The 14241-nt window shown below is 36.3% G+C and overlaps 1 protein-coding gene across 3 annotated transcripts in view; it reads left to right on the top strand.

Moving 5' to 3' along the window:
- SYNDIG1 (synapse differentiation inducing 1) overlaps positions 1 to 14241 on the top strand; it is a 300390-nt gene that overhangs the window by 169026 nt on the left and 117123 nt on the right. For all 3 annotated transcript variants that reach the window (XM_043989432.1, XM_043989430.1, XM_043989431.1), the window contains one exon: positions 1957 to 2094. In XM_043989432.1, coding sequence (XP_043845367.1) covers positions 1957 to 2094 — 138 coding nt within the window. The remainder of the gene's footprint in view (positions 1 to 1956; positions 2095 to 14241) is intronic.

Here is a 14241-nt window from a genome sequence, read left to right as displayed (position 1 = left end):
CCAAAAAAAAAAATGATGCATTTGGAGCCAGCATTTACAAAATACTGGTTTAGCACACACTGCTTACAAAGAGCTCTGGGCAGGTAAATCATTTCTTTGAGGAAGGCAGTGACAAATATATCAGAGGAGGGAAACATGCATTCAAGGGTTTTTATAGGAAATAAGCCCTGTAGTAAAATTTACTTTCAATAAAGTCCCAAGTAAAACGTTTCCCATACACATAGATCCCAAAATAACTCATAAATCATGGAAGTCTTTGAGAATGAAAGCAACAAGATACATTTATGTGTCAGTGTCTGGTTTCAAAAGCCTTCCTGAATGAGGTACCTGAATGAGACTCTCCTCTGCAGTATCCTCAACTGGATCCTATTGATCCAGTTTCTGTTTGACAAACTTTCATAACAAAATGTTGGATAAGAGATAATGACCCCCAAAAGGATGGGACTGCTCATTAAATAAATTTGTATTAGCTTTTATATCCTAATTATTACATCATGAAAGAATTATTTGAAATAAATTCATGACTAACATACTGAATGTCAGCATAGTATGATATCATCTATAAAATGCTAGACTTAGAATCAAGAAGAACTGGGTTCAAATCCAGCCTCTGACTTGTACTAGCTATATAAGTCATTTAACATTTCTGAGTTACAATTTTGACATATACAAAGTAAATGAGCTGGACTTGATCCCCTTTAAGGCCCCTTCTAATTCTAACTCTATGATACTCTGATTAAGGAAATAATTTGATTAATCAGGATTAAGTATTTAATAATCTCCCACCTCAACTCCAACTTGAATAGACTATTTGTCTGGGCCCTAAAGATATCACCATGACATAAGACTCGGGGAAGACTTGACAGAGGTTGTCTAATACTTTAAGGAATAGGGATTATATCCATTCATTCTGCTTGAGATCTGGGGGAATAACTAGAAATCATCAGTGAAATTGGATAAAGACAATTCATTCTTGATGTTAGGAAAAGCTTCAAACCAATAAAGGTGTTCAAAAGTGGAATGGGTATCTGTGAGTGCCAGTGGGTTCCCTGTCCTCCTCTCTGAAGGATTTGTTTCAGGAAGATGTAAATGTTTTCCTTGGTCAGATATGGGTTGCATAAAATTACCTCTGGTATCACTCCCTGCTCTGAAATTCTGTGACTCTGTGATTGCTTAAGAGTTTATAGTCCCAGAGAGTTCCAATGATTCTCATAGTCTGCAATCCTTCCAAGCTGGCCTTGCCACACCCAATACTCCTTTTCCCACCTCCATATCTTTGCACTGGTAGTAGAACAGAACAGAGCATTGAGTCTGGAATAAGGAAGACCTAAATTCAAATCCAGTATCAGATACTTTCGAGCTATGTGACTCTAGATAAGTTAGTTAACCTGTCTTTGCCTCAGTTTCTTCTATTTTAAAAGTGAGAAAATAATATCACCTACCTCTCAGGGTTGTTGTGAGGTTCAAATGAGATAATATTAGTAAAAAAGCACGTATAGAAATGCTTGGAATCTCCCTTCTTTCCTCCTCCCCACAACCACTGGCTTTTCCCCATGCCTGGAATATGTTATTTTCTAATGCCCCCTCTTCACATGTGTCTCTTCCTTTATGATACAGCTTGGGCACCATCTTCCAAATGACATATTTTCTGACACACACTATTACTAGTGTCCTTACTCTTAAACTGTGTAAAGTTTAACTAATTTGACTACATTTGTATGTTATTCACGTTATAATTATACTACAAGTATTTATATTTACTTTTGTTGTCTCCCCCATTAGAATATGGGCTGTGTGAGTAGAGACAGTTTTATTCTTTGTACTTAAATGCGCAGCTCCTAGCATAGTGCATGGCACCTAATAGGCTTTTAATAAATACTCATTGGTCCATACTGTCATTAACCAGTGTTTTCTCTCTTCCCCATCTTCCTACTCCTCCCCTCTTTGCAATTCCAGAGTGACTATTCCAGTGACACAGAGAGTGAGGACAACTTTCTGATGATGCCTCCACGGGATCATCTGGGCCTCAGTGTTTTCTCCATGCTCTGCTGCTTCTGGCCTTTGGGAATTGCTGCCTTTTATTTGTCCCATGAGGTAATGTACAAACACATTCATGCTACATGGCTCAGCTCTCTTAACTCAATGCACACACCTGATGAAGGTTTTAGCAGTGTAACCCGAGGTGACCTCACTCAACTTGTGTTTGAGGGAGAGAGAGATGCATTTGCCAGAGGAAAAATCTGGAGAAAAGAGCAAAGCAGGTAAGCCCAAGGCAGATGAAGTGTGTGCTTAGGGAATTGAGTTTGCGTTGCCTTTGAGTGTCCTCAATATCTCATAATCCCTTAGCAACTCTACAAGGCTTCTTTCTTCACTATCTTGCCACTATCCTTTAGAAATATTTCTAAGAACAGGAAAGCTTGATTAATCTGGGGGAAAAAAAATATATATATATATATATAAACAGCATAATAATAATCATAATGATATAATTTATTTAGCACTTTAGGACTTGCAGGGAATTGTATTTAAGTAAGGAAGGTATGTGCAAAGTCATTAGCCTCATTCTCTTCTCCAGAGCCATCTGGGTCAAGTAGGAATATATATATATATATATATATATACCTCAGGATGACTGGATATGTCCTTGATGCAGTAGGAGACTTTGGCCTTTTTAAGCTAAGGTCTTTCCCAGGTCTCAGTTTGTCTGAGGCAAAGCCTCAGTGATTATTAAGGCTAGGTAAGAAGTAAGGCAAAGAGTGGGTAAATGGAGAAAGGAAGAAAGGAAGGAAGGAAGGAAGGAAGGAAGGAAGGAAGGAAGGAAGGAAGGAAGGAAGGAAGGAAGGAAGGAAGGAAGGAAGGAAGGAAGGAAGGAAGGAAGGAGGGTGGGCCCATAGGGTTTGTGGTCAAAACAAAATAAATTGCTATTTACACTCACTCTAAGCTATTAAGAGGCCAAACAATGGCCAATGAGTGATTAGGGTGTGGTCCTTAAAACACGTTATCTTACTAGATCTCATAACAAACCTCTAAGATAAGTACAATTATTATCCCCTTTTTACATATGAGTAAACTGGGGCTGAGGGAGAGTTAAGTGACTTTCCCAGAGTGACAATATTAAGTGCTTGAAGCAAGATTTGAATTCAATTCTTCCTGATTCTAATTCTAACCCTCTGTACCTTAGGCCACCTACACAAAACTCAGCAGGTAAAATAAAGTCATCTAGTTTCTGAGGGTGATATTAAAATACCTTCTATTTCTGAATAACTGCTCAGATGCACTAGCATGTACCCAGCTGGAAAGGTAAAATATCCCCCATGAGGCAATGCACTACAATAGAAGAAAGTTGTAATAAAGAATGTCAAAAAAAGAAAAGTGGCTTCTGATTAAAAAAAGAAAAGTTGAGGGAGTAGGGGGACAGAGAGAATTGGCCATGATTGATAATCTCAGATCCATTATTTATAAGAAGGTCAGTGCCTGATAGGCCAGCTAGGCAGCACAGGGAGTCAGAGGACTAGAACTGGAATCAGAAAGACCTAAATTCAAATCTCACCCCTGATGCTTACTAGCTGTGACAAATCCTTTAACCTCTTTTAAGTCTCAGTTTCTTCATTTGTAATATAGGGAAAACAATAGCACCTAGATAGGATACTTGTAAGTATCACAGGCCTTAAAGTGATATATACATGTTTGCTATTATATAGTATGTCCTTCCCTGCCCCTAAAAAACTAAAGAATCACTTGAGGATAATGACATCTCTTTAGGACAGTACCTTTCTTTCTAATGAATAGTTAATTTTCTGTGCTAATTCAGTCTTTATTTTTTAGGGAGAGATAGGTAGAGGTCTCTCCCAATACCATACATCTCCTTTTTTTTTCCAGTTGTACAGCATTTCCCCATGGTAATATGTCTCTTCTTAGTCATCTCAATTTTCTTTTCATTTATTGGCACATAATGATGGAGGAAGCTTGTAGAAGAGAAGAAAAGAGGTATTTAGCTAGCATTTGTCTTCCTGAAGCTCACTGAAATTTCCAGGTTAAGCTGTCCCTTGTCTAATGATTAATGTCTCTGGCAGGGGGAGGGAGCATTCTAACCTAACCAGTAATGAAACTTTTTAGAGCAGGACAACAACATATCACACCCAGCCCATTAATCACCAATTTCCAGAACTCTGTTTATGTTTTGTCCCAAGGAGAGAAGGTAATAGTTAATGAGATACATTAGGATTTGAGGAACCTTTGTAATGGAAGTTGATAGGGAGAGGCCAATGAATTTCTTTTTATTTCATGTTGATTACTTCATGTCCATTGATGCCAGGGCATCTTCATTCCAGACTATCTGTCCCTATCAATCCCATACAGGTATAGATATGCTGAAAACTTTCCTTTGCATATTTTATAAACATAGCTGGCCATGGAGAAGGGGGAGTCCAGAGCCATGAACAGGCCTGGCCAAGAATCCCAGTGGACTTCCTTCTGGCTGGGAAAATTAGAGGACAGTCTGAGAAAATAAAACTGGACACTTATAAGAGAGTCACAAAATATTCTCACAAAAAAGTGCAAGGAAACACACCTGTTTATCCTTAAACTAGCAATTGCAACCCCTTCCTTAAACTACATTTCAGAACCTGGATTAGGTTGCTGAGATCCTAAGAAAGAATCTAATTCTGCAGCATAAAAGGCAGCAAAAATGGGCTAATGAAGAATAACTTGGCAAAGATGTTGAATACTTTTAGATGCAAATAGAAGCACATTCAATGATGCAATGTAAATCAAATAGGAGCTATTTGGTAGTCTGTAAACCAAATGTAATGCAAATGGAATTTCCAATTACAAAGGACCAAGGATGAGATGTAAACCAAACTGAAGCTGATGGACATACAGCAAAGGTTTAGGAATGTTGTCAAATTTGTTTATAGATGAGATTGCTGTCAGATAGTGGTTGGACTTAAATGTCACTGATGCCCTTTCTAACAATAAGCCTCTGGGTTTCTATGATTCTACATATGTGTGTGTTTTGTTTTGTTTTGTTTTGTTTTTCAGTATGCATTCTTAACAAGAATTTCTCCATTCTTATTTCTAGGCTCTAGCCATGTTCTCCTAAGATGTGTATAAAATAGTGTGAGTGGGAATTTAAATAGTGTGGAGACATTAAACTAATAAAAGCTATTATCACTCCCCAAGCTAAAGAATAGTATAAAAATTAGTGCCATACTAGAGAGAAAATTTTATTGCTGATTTTTATTTTGTAAGGATCCTTGAGGTAGGAGGAAGATTATTGAACTTTTCTACTTTAGCATCATGATATTTGTAAAAGTATCCCACAGTCATTATTTCTTTTTAACTTAAGAGTTCTTTATCTCCTCTTTAAAGTATGTGTGTGTGAGTTGCTTCATTTATATGATCATACCCCACATATCTATTTAAGTCTTCAGTGAAACCCCATTGCCTCCTGAGTAAAGATTAAAGTCCTTTGACTAACATTAAAAACATTTTATAATTTCATCCTACCCATCCTGCCTTTCCAGACTGATCTTATGTGCTCCTCCTCCAATCACTCAACACAAAAAGTAAATTGCCAAAGGGAACCTATCTTTTATCTAGTTAGAACTTAAGGAATGCTTTGGTATAAATTTCATATTAGTATGTCTCTATCTTTGGAACACTCATATTGTTCTAACCCAAAGATTATTGTAAAAATGTGGGAAAGACTTATGATTTCATCATTTTGAAGTAACTCTCAATGTGGCAAACCACTGACACCCAGTTAGTTATGAGAAAGCCCTAGGGAGTGGCTTAAGGCACATTTATGATAAATGACTTGAGTAGTGTCATATGGATAGTGTCAAAGGCAAGGTTGGAACCCAAGTCCTGCTGACTCTATTCCAGAACTGTCTACTATGCCAGTCTGTTTTTCATTGTTCATAATAAAATAAGGTGCAAGGTTATAATTGCTTTAAGAATGTGACTTTTTCAATACAATGATCCAAGAAAATCCCAAAGGACTCATAATGAAACACGCTATCTGGCTTCAGAAAAAGAACTGATATTGTCTGAATACAAACCAAAGCATGCTATTTTTCACTTTATTTTTCTTCCTTATTTTCTTTTTTCTTTCCTTTTTCCTTCCCTCAAAACTTTTTTTAAGAGTTTAAATTGTTTTAACATGTAATTGGGGGAAAATAAAACAATATTAAGAAGAATATAGCTTTCTGAGTTTTGTTTATATATTTTTAAATTTTAATACATTAATATTTGGGCTTGAGTCTAACATGTTTCAACAACCCTTGGGTGGGTTTTATAAAAAAACAAAAAACAAAAAAAAAACCAAGGCCACTAGAATAGTATAAATGTCCTTTCCATAACATTTATTCTTTTATAAACCAAAATTTTCCATAGCACCGCATTAATGTCATCACGGTGTAACAGAAATGTGATATGCATAAAAGTTTAATCATCCTTTGAAGTAATTTTGTTAAGGACAAAAAATCTTTGAACATAGAGTCATTTTTACATGAATATTCAGCTTTTTTCCAAACATGGCAGCATATATGTTTCTCTGGCTTATTCCTTATTCAATCTATAAGAAATTTCTTGGATACATTCTATCTGCAGTGTGGAGTGACAAAGCATTTGCAGTTTCAGCCTAGCTGTTCCACTATGTTTATCCAGTTTCTGCCAATAAGGATGAAGTTGCAGAGACAAATTCTCTGAGAATTGATTTGATGGCTAGGGGACCACTGAAAAGGAACGATGTACAACATACCCAGAGAAAAACCTTAGATTACCTAGGTGGTGCAGTGGATAGAGTACTGACTTGAAATCATGGAATTCTGAGTTCAAATCTGTCCTCACGCACTTATTAGCTGTAGGACCCTAGGCTTTTCTCAATCTCAGTTTCCCTATTTGCAAATGGGGATAATTCTACCATCTACTTCATAAGTTTGTTGTAAATATAAAATGACATGATATTTTTGAAACTCTGCAAACCTTTAAACACTATGTAAATACTAGCTATTATTATTATTATTATTATTATTATTATTATTATTATTATGCATTGAGACTAGTCATTAAATCTAAATTAATCCATTCCATGAGTTAAGTGGGGATATTCAAAAGCCTAATATTCCCTAAAGTGGAGTAGGGCAAAACTTGTTACTTGTAAAATTCTCACCAGTTGATTCAATTATCCTATTTCTATCTTGTTCCCTGAGTTGAGGCTGGAGATATTGTCTGGTTGGAGCAACAGAATTTATTTTTCTGCCATGTGCAGCATGTGACTGAGTTAAAAAAAAAAAACACCTAGAGAAGGCCAGATCAAATTTAATTGCTAAATCATGGAATCACTGTATTTAGTGTTAGAAAGGACCTCAAGAAGCATTTAATTCATTTCACACCCAAAATAAATTTTTCTAGTAACAAAACTTATCAAGTGATAAACCACCCTCTGCTTAGTGAACTTGGTTGCACAGTGGATAGAGCCTTGGGTCAGAAAGAACTGAATTCAAATGTGGCCTCAAGAACTTATTGGCTCTGTGACCCTGAGCAAGTCATTTAACCACTTTCTGCCTCAGTTTCCTCAAATGTAAAATGGAGACAATAATATTGCACCCACCTCCCAGAGTTGCTATCAATATCATATGAGATTAATTCATAAACCTTTTTGCAAATATTAATCTGCTATACAAATATTAGCCATTTTATCATCTTTTCAGACAACTATAATTAGATGTCCAGTAGACATGTTAAACTAAATATGTCCAAAACAAAACGCAGTACCTTTCCCCCAAACCTTAATTCCTTGCTACCTTGCTTATTACTGTTGAGGGCAACACCATATCTCCAGCCCCTCAGGCTCACAACCTATGTAGGAGTTAATCATTTAATAAACATTCGTTAAGTACTTTCTATGTTCCTGGCACTGTGCTAAGTGCCATAGATACAAAAAGAGGCAAAAGGCTAATCTTGCCCACAAGGAGTTTACTCTCTAATGAGATGTGCATTATCTAAACTATGTATCTCCCCTAGTGCCTAGAATAGTGTTCTATACAGTACTAGTCATGCACACTCACAACTAGAGCTTCCTCACTTTAAAAAGAAACAATTAATACATGGAACCTGTTCTGTTAAATTCCTAATTAAGTGTCTAATTGAGAAATGAAGATGACCCTGGATTGACAAGGCTATGCCCACTCGGTGGAAGTTGTGTTTGGTAGTGATTGCTCCCAAAATAGTTCTGGTGATAGACTCTGTGTCTGTCTTCACAGTATCAACCTAACTTTGGAGTGGCTCCTCAGCAGAAGGTTGACTTTCATGAAGGATAGGAATATAGCAATTCATCAAAACATCTACTTGTGCCTAGGAAAACTGATAACTACTCTGGTGAAAAGGAATGCTCACACTAATAACATGCTGGGTTTTCTGAAACATTCAACATTTAGAAAATAGTGATAATATTTATGTATCATTTGTTTTCCCACACATCCATATTAACTACTTAATTTAAACCTCACCATATTCCTATGGAGTAGAGAGTACTATATTTCTATTTAATAAATGAGTAACAGGCTTACAGCAATGAAGGAAGTTGCCCAAGGTGACACAACTGGAAAGTAGTATAAGAAGGGTTAAACTCAGGTCATCAAGGTTCAAGTTTTGTGCTCCTGCCATTTACTATTCTGAAATGTGTTTAGTCCTAGCCTTTCTGTGAAGAATTAAGGTAAGTATGATGGTATAATGTGGGCAAAATTTGAATTGGTGTCCCTAACCCAGCCTCATGAATTATCCAGTCCCTCTTGGTCTAGTCTGCTGACCAAAGTCCAAACATGACAGACTTTTAGAAACTAAATTGAAGAATGGCCCTTTTACTGCTTGTAGTTTTATAATTATCAATATCTTTCCAGCAATCTCAGGCCCTGGGGTCCATGGGGAATAAATAGAAACAGAAGATTGATTTCCAATCCTTGCTATTAAAGTCTAGATAAGGAACCCAATGCTGGTTCAATCTACAGTGAGTTCAGAGCTTGTGATTTCCCTTCTACTAAACTATAAGTTCAAAGATATACAACGTGACATACTAAACTGAGTGTTGGACAACATGTCAGAAAGAACTCTGTTCTTTTCCTGCCTCTAAAACTTATCAACTACAAGACAATAGGAGAATGGTTGTTATAATTTGTTTGTTTATTTTCCAATCACTAGAGATCTTTTCCCTTATTTGTAAGTGGGGCATAATAGTAGATTATGCTTTGTCTCACAGAGTTGGTGTGAGATTGAAATTGGATAATATATGCAAAATACCTTGCAGACCTAAGAGATCTACATAAATATCAGTTATTATTATTTCATATTTTTATCCCCAGTCACTACATAATTGTTTGTATATGTAGATAATTAAATGACTTTTTAAATGAATTGAATGACTGATACAACTTTAGAAAATTCACTATTACAACTATTCCATAGCAGTCCCATTTTACTGAAAGGAAAACTTAGGTGCTTGGCAGAGGCCACACAGAATAAGTGTTAAATCAGTTAAAGTGATGATTTGGGTCTGGACAGGTTATTATATTGTGATGTTAAAAAAATATTTTTTTCTTTCTAAATTTGGCTTTCTTCAGTAGAGTAGGAGAACAAGTTAGAACTTAGTCTATTTAGTACAATTGTTGCAGACACTGTCTACCCACAGAAACTATCTATATTTAAACATTTAATGTTCCTTGATTTAATTCCATTTCATAGAAGGCACGTCTCCATTGCTGCCTTCTTTTGTTAACTGCAAATTGGAACAATAATTAAATGAGAAAAGTATATTAGGAGCCAGATTATACTTTATCTGAATTCTGCCTACCATGGGAATTATGTAAACTGGAAGAAAAAGAAAATCTATTTGTAGTACTTAAGGCTGAGGAAACAAAGAATAAAACTAAGGTCACTAGAACAAGTCAAGAAATTGCAATCAAAATTTCTGTTCATTTAACATTATCATAGTAGTTTTATATACATCTTTTCCCATAAAATGGAAAAGTTTTGCTTTGTATAAATTAATGATAATGGTAAAACTTGTTTCAGCCTTCCAGCAAAAACAGAGTCTTCAAAGTTGGGAATTGGCTCATAAAATAAGAATTCTAAAGAGGAAGAAGAGAATTTGATCACAGATCAAATATAACTCCAGAACCTATCCCAAGCAACATGAAGTTCTGATACTTCCTACTCAGTATCCTGGACATTAATCTGTGTGTGTGTGTGTGTGTGTGTGTGTGTGTATACATATGTGTGTGTAGCATTTACTTATTGAAAGTTTTGATTTCTAAATTACCTTCCTCCCTCCCACCCTTCCCCCATCCATTGAGAAGGCAAGAAATGTGATATCAATTATACATGTGAAATAATGCAAAGCATATTTCCATGTCAGCCATGTTGCAAAAGAAAGGCAGGAAAATAAAGAGTCAAAAAGCATGCTTCAATCTGCACTCAGATTCTATCTGTTAGCTCTCTAGAGGTGGATAATATGTTTTATCATAAGTCCTTCAGTATTGTCAGACATAACCTAATGAAATTGAAATAGGTCATCACAGTTGAGAAGATGAATGTAAGCATTACAGTCATTAGCCATGAACAATTAGGACAATACTGATGAAAAAGAAGATGGGAGACCAGTTAATAGCCTACTATGCTTCAATTCTCAATTACATATTCATAGGCTCTCAGAATTAAGTTGTTAGAAGCAACCTTAGAAGTCATCAGGTCTAACTCACTGTTGTGTCCATAGCATCTTTGATAAGTAGTCATTTAGCTTCTTTTCAATTCTTCCAATTATATGGAACTCATTCACACATAAATCAATCCATCTCATTTTTAAAATGTTTATTTCAATTTCTTTTCTCATATTATTTTCTCATTACGTCATCTGTCTTCCTAACTATAATGCATATCCTTTGAGATTTCCTTGCCTTTTGTCCTGTCTTGCACATTCGATAACATAGTGAAGGATCCACAATACATGATTTTTAACAAATTCTTATTGATTCCTTTCTCTCCTTTGTAGTACTCAAAGAATTCCTATGCAAATATTTAAGGCTATAACACTTTTCCAACCAAGAATCATACAAGAGAATTGGTATGACTTGGAAATATGTATACTGTTAACCTATGTGGTGAGAAAGAAGGGTAACTGATGGGCTGAATATTCCATGAATATATTGTCGAGAGAACCAGGAGGAGGCTTCTTGAATGTTAAATGGACCCCTTATAGAGGATTTATGGGAGAGCATGGACAAGAGACAAAAAGAGTGACAAGGTATAGCTGAGTCATCATCTGGATAATTGTGAGGTATACACACATCAGGAATATCACAAACCCATCACAGGAAAAAGTATATAGTCAAAAAGCTATTATATAAATCCCAAGGCCTCTTTTCTAGTTTTGCATTATAATGGCACCTCTCATAATTCCTCACAGGGTGGAAAATGTTTCCTTCGGTGTTCAATCTCCATTTAAATCTTGATATGGTTTAGATATGAAATGTGGGGCTGGACAGTCTAGGAAGCTAATGTGATAATGTTATATGGTGATATTTTCTTCCTATATTTTCCTTTCTCCACTGGAGTAACAGAATGAATCAAATGCAGTCCATCCTGCCACCTTCTTACTGTCCCAGTTTCCTGCTTGCCAAGTTTCTCTGATAATGGTGGGAGGAAGGGTGTAGGGAAGAGGAGGGACATAATTATGGATTTTTTCAAGTCTGGAAAACCTGCCACTCACCAAGCTCCAGTAGCACAAATGAGCGACATGTCAGTTGTTCCAAATGGAGACAAACATGTGCCTCCTCCATCATTAGCCAGGCTGCTCATGATTAATTGGCTGAGATGGGTGAGCAAGATGCTTGTCAGTGCCCACACTCCAGCACTGACATGGCAGCCCTTGCTTACTTCTGCACCCTCCCCCAGGGTTACTGTTTCCCAAGCAAGGCTTATTTTCCCCTGGCTACCAAACAAACAGCCCCACTTCTTTTTGACAAAGTTTCTTCAGTAATGTGAGCTGAGACTGGTGAGAGACTTAAAGTTAATGAGGGAACAAGCTCCAAACCCACGCAGCCTGCCCAGAGCTCAGTCATTTTCCCTCACTTTTCAGGCTTGTGAGATGAGATTGAACAAATTGTTTTCCCCTGAGGACAAACATGGAGCTGGTAAAAACAATTTGAGAAAAGCCAGAGGCCTTTATGCAGAGAGTATTTATTCCAGGCTCAGTATTATGGACTAATGAGAATAAAACCCATTTATTGAGGGGTGTGTGTGTGTGTGTGTGTTTGTGTGTGTGTCTGTCTGTCTGTATGTATGTATGTATGAAGACCACCTTTAACACCTGCCTAAGTGCCATAGACCAGCTTCCAATGTCCTTTTGGACATAAGATATACTTATGGCCATCTTTAAGCCCAGTGTGCTATTACCCTGAGGATATCCTTAAACCTCGGGTTAATGTTTTCTGTGTCATGAACCCTTTTGGTAATCTAGTGAATCCTATGGACCCTTTCTCAAAATAATTCTTACTGACTGTTTATAAGGAAAGTAAATATCAAATTTCATTTAGAGATCAGTAAAAATAAACTTGTATTTTCCCTATCCAGGTTAAAATTCCCTCCCCTAGACTAATTATGTCTCTTCCTACTTCCTCTTCCTCCTCAGTCTCCATCCTTACCCATGTGTGCTCACTCCTGATTCCTTTCTCCAGATCACTTTGAAAAAAGTCTTATCCTTAATAACTCCACCTAAAGAATGTGGGTCCCAGATCTAAGACCCATTTGATACTAGCTGTAATCTCTCAGAAAGAGATATGATTGCAATGCCTAAGGGACGTGTTTGTTCATTTGTCTAGTCCTAAAGGCTTAATTTGGGAAGGGATGATGCAAATTTGTCATTGTTAATTTTTCAAATTATCTCACATGGAGGCATTAAGTGTGTGATTTGCTATGTTCACAATTCTTCATGTGGAATTCATTAGCACCAAACACACTTGTCCATGCTCTTCTCTGAGAGATAATTCTCAAGAAATGTAAATTTATATTGATGCTAACACATATGTGTGATATATTCATCTAATAATCAGATGGAGCTATGATCTCATTGTTTTGGTATTGCCTTCAGTCATGCAAATGGCAATCCAACCATGCGTGCCACCATTACATACTACTCTTGTCCATGCCCTCTAATATATTCACTACATGAGATTCATGAAAGCACTTGAAGGTATTCTTGCTTTTTAATGACCAGTGGAGCAGTCTGGATTCATTCCCTCTTTCTTTTTATGTCATAAAAATCCCTTGATGACCTCTTTGACTCCTATTCTTCCTTGGAGATTTGTATTAGTAATATATTACAACCACACTCTCTGCAAATGCCCATTGCTTCTTTATTGATATTATTTTTTAAATTCCTTAGAAATGTATATATTCCATGTTTTGTTGTATGATAGCAATACTAGTAAAATATTAGTATGAAAAAAGTTAGGAATTTGCTATTGTGCAAAGCATGAAGGCATTAAAAAGCTTTAAAATTTTCTAAAAGGAATTTAGCTCACTTTCCTCCTCCAACTTATAGCTCCACCAAATTCGCTGTTCATCTGTATTGTTGATTCGAAAAATATAAGATGAACAAGTTTCATAGGATGTACAAACAAATATATGTTGAAATCTGAGCAATAGCCATTCTTGATGTAGACTTTCCTGGATAGGCCAGACACCTTTGAGTAATAATAAATGTCTTCAGGGGGCCCATTAATTTTCTGGGGCTTGATGAAGTCAGCATAAAGTTATAGCCAAACAGCAGCAATGAGAAGAGAGGTGTCGAAGTCAACCATAGGCCAAGCAACCAGCAAAATTCCCAAGTGCAGGTTGAACTAGATAAAATATAATTAGGGAACGTTTAATAAACTAAAGTACAATATAATGCAGTTAATGTTTATTGTGTTTTTTGAAGTCAATGTGTTGCCTAAAGGGATCAAATTCTATTTGAGTTTGACAACACTGATCTAGAGGACCTCTTCATCCACAGGGAATCCCTCTTCAACCTCTAGCATCACAGTGGAGAATAACTTTGGTGAGCCTATATCTCCCTGTTTTATTTCTTGCCTGACAGTTATTGTTGTTGTTGCATATTGATTTTGTATATTATTGTTGTCGTCTGTTCCAAGGAATCTTTAATAATGTTGACATATGGATCACTGTTCCAAGGAATCTTTAATA

Source organism: Dromiciops gliroides, chromosome 2, assembly GCF_019393635.1.
Source record: "Dromiciops gliroides isolate mDroGli1 chromosome 2, mDroGli1.pri, whole genome shotgun sequence".
NCBI lineage: Eukaryota > Metazoa > Chordata > Mammalia > Microbiotheria > Microbiotheriidae > Dromiciops > Dromiciops gliroides.
The sequence above is the reverse complement of the archived record's forward strand: the minus strand, read 5'-3'. Positions and strand labels throughout refer to the sequence as shown.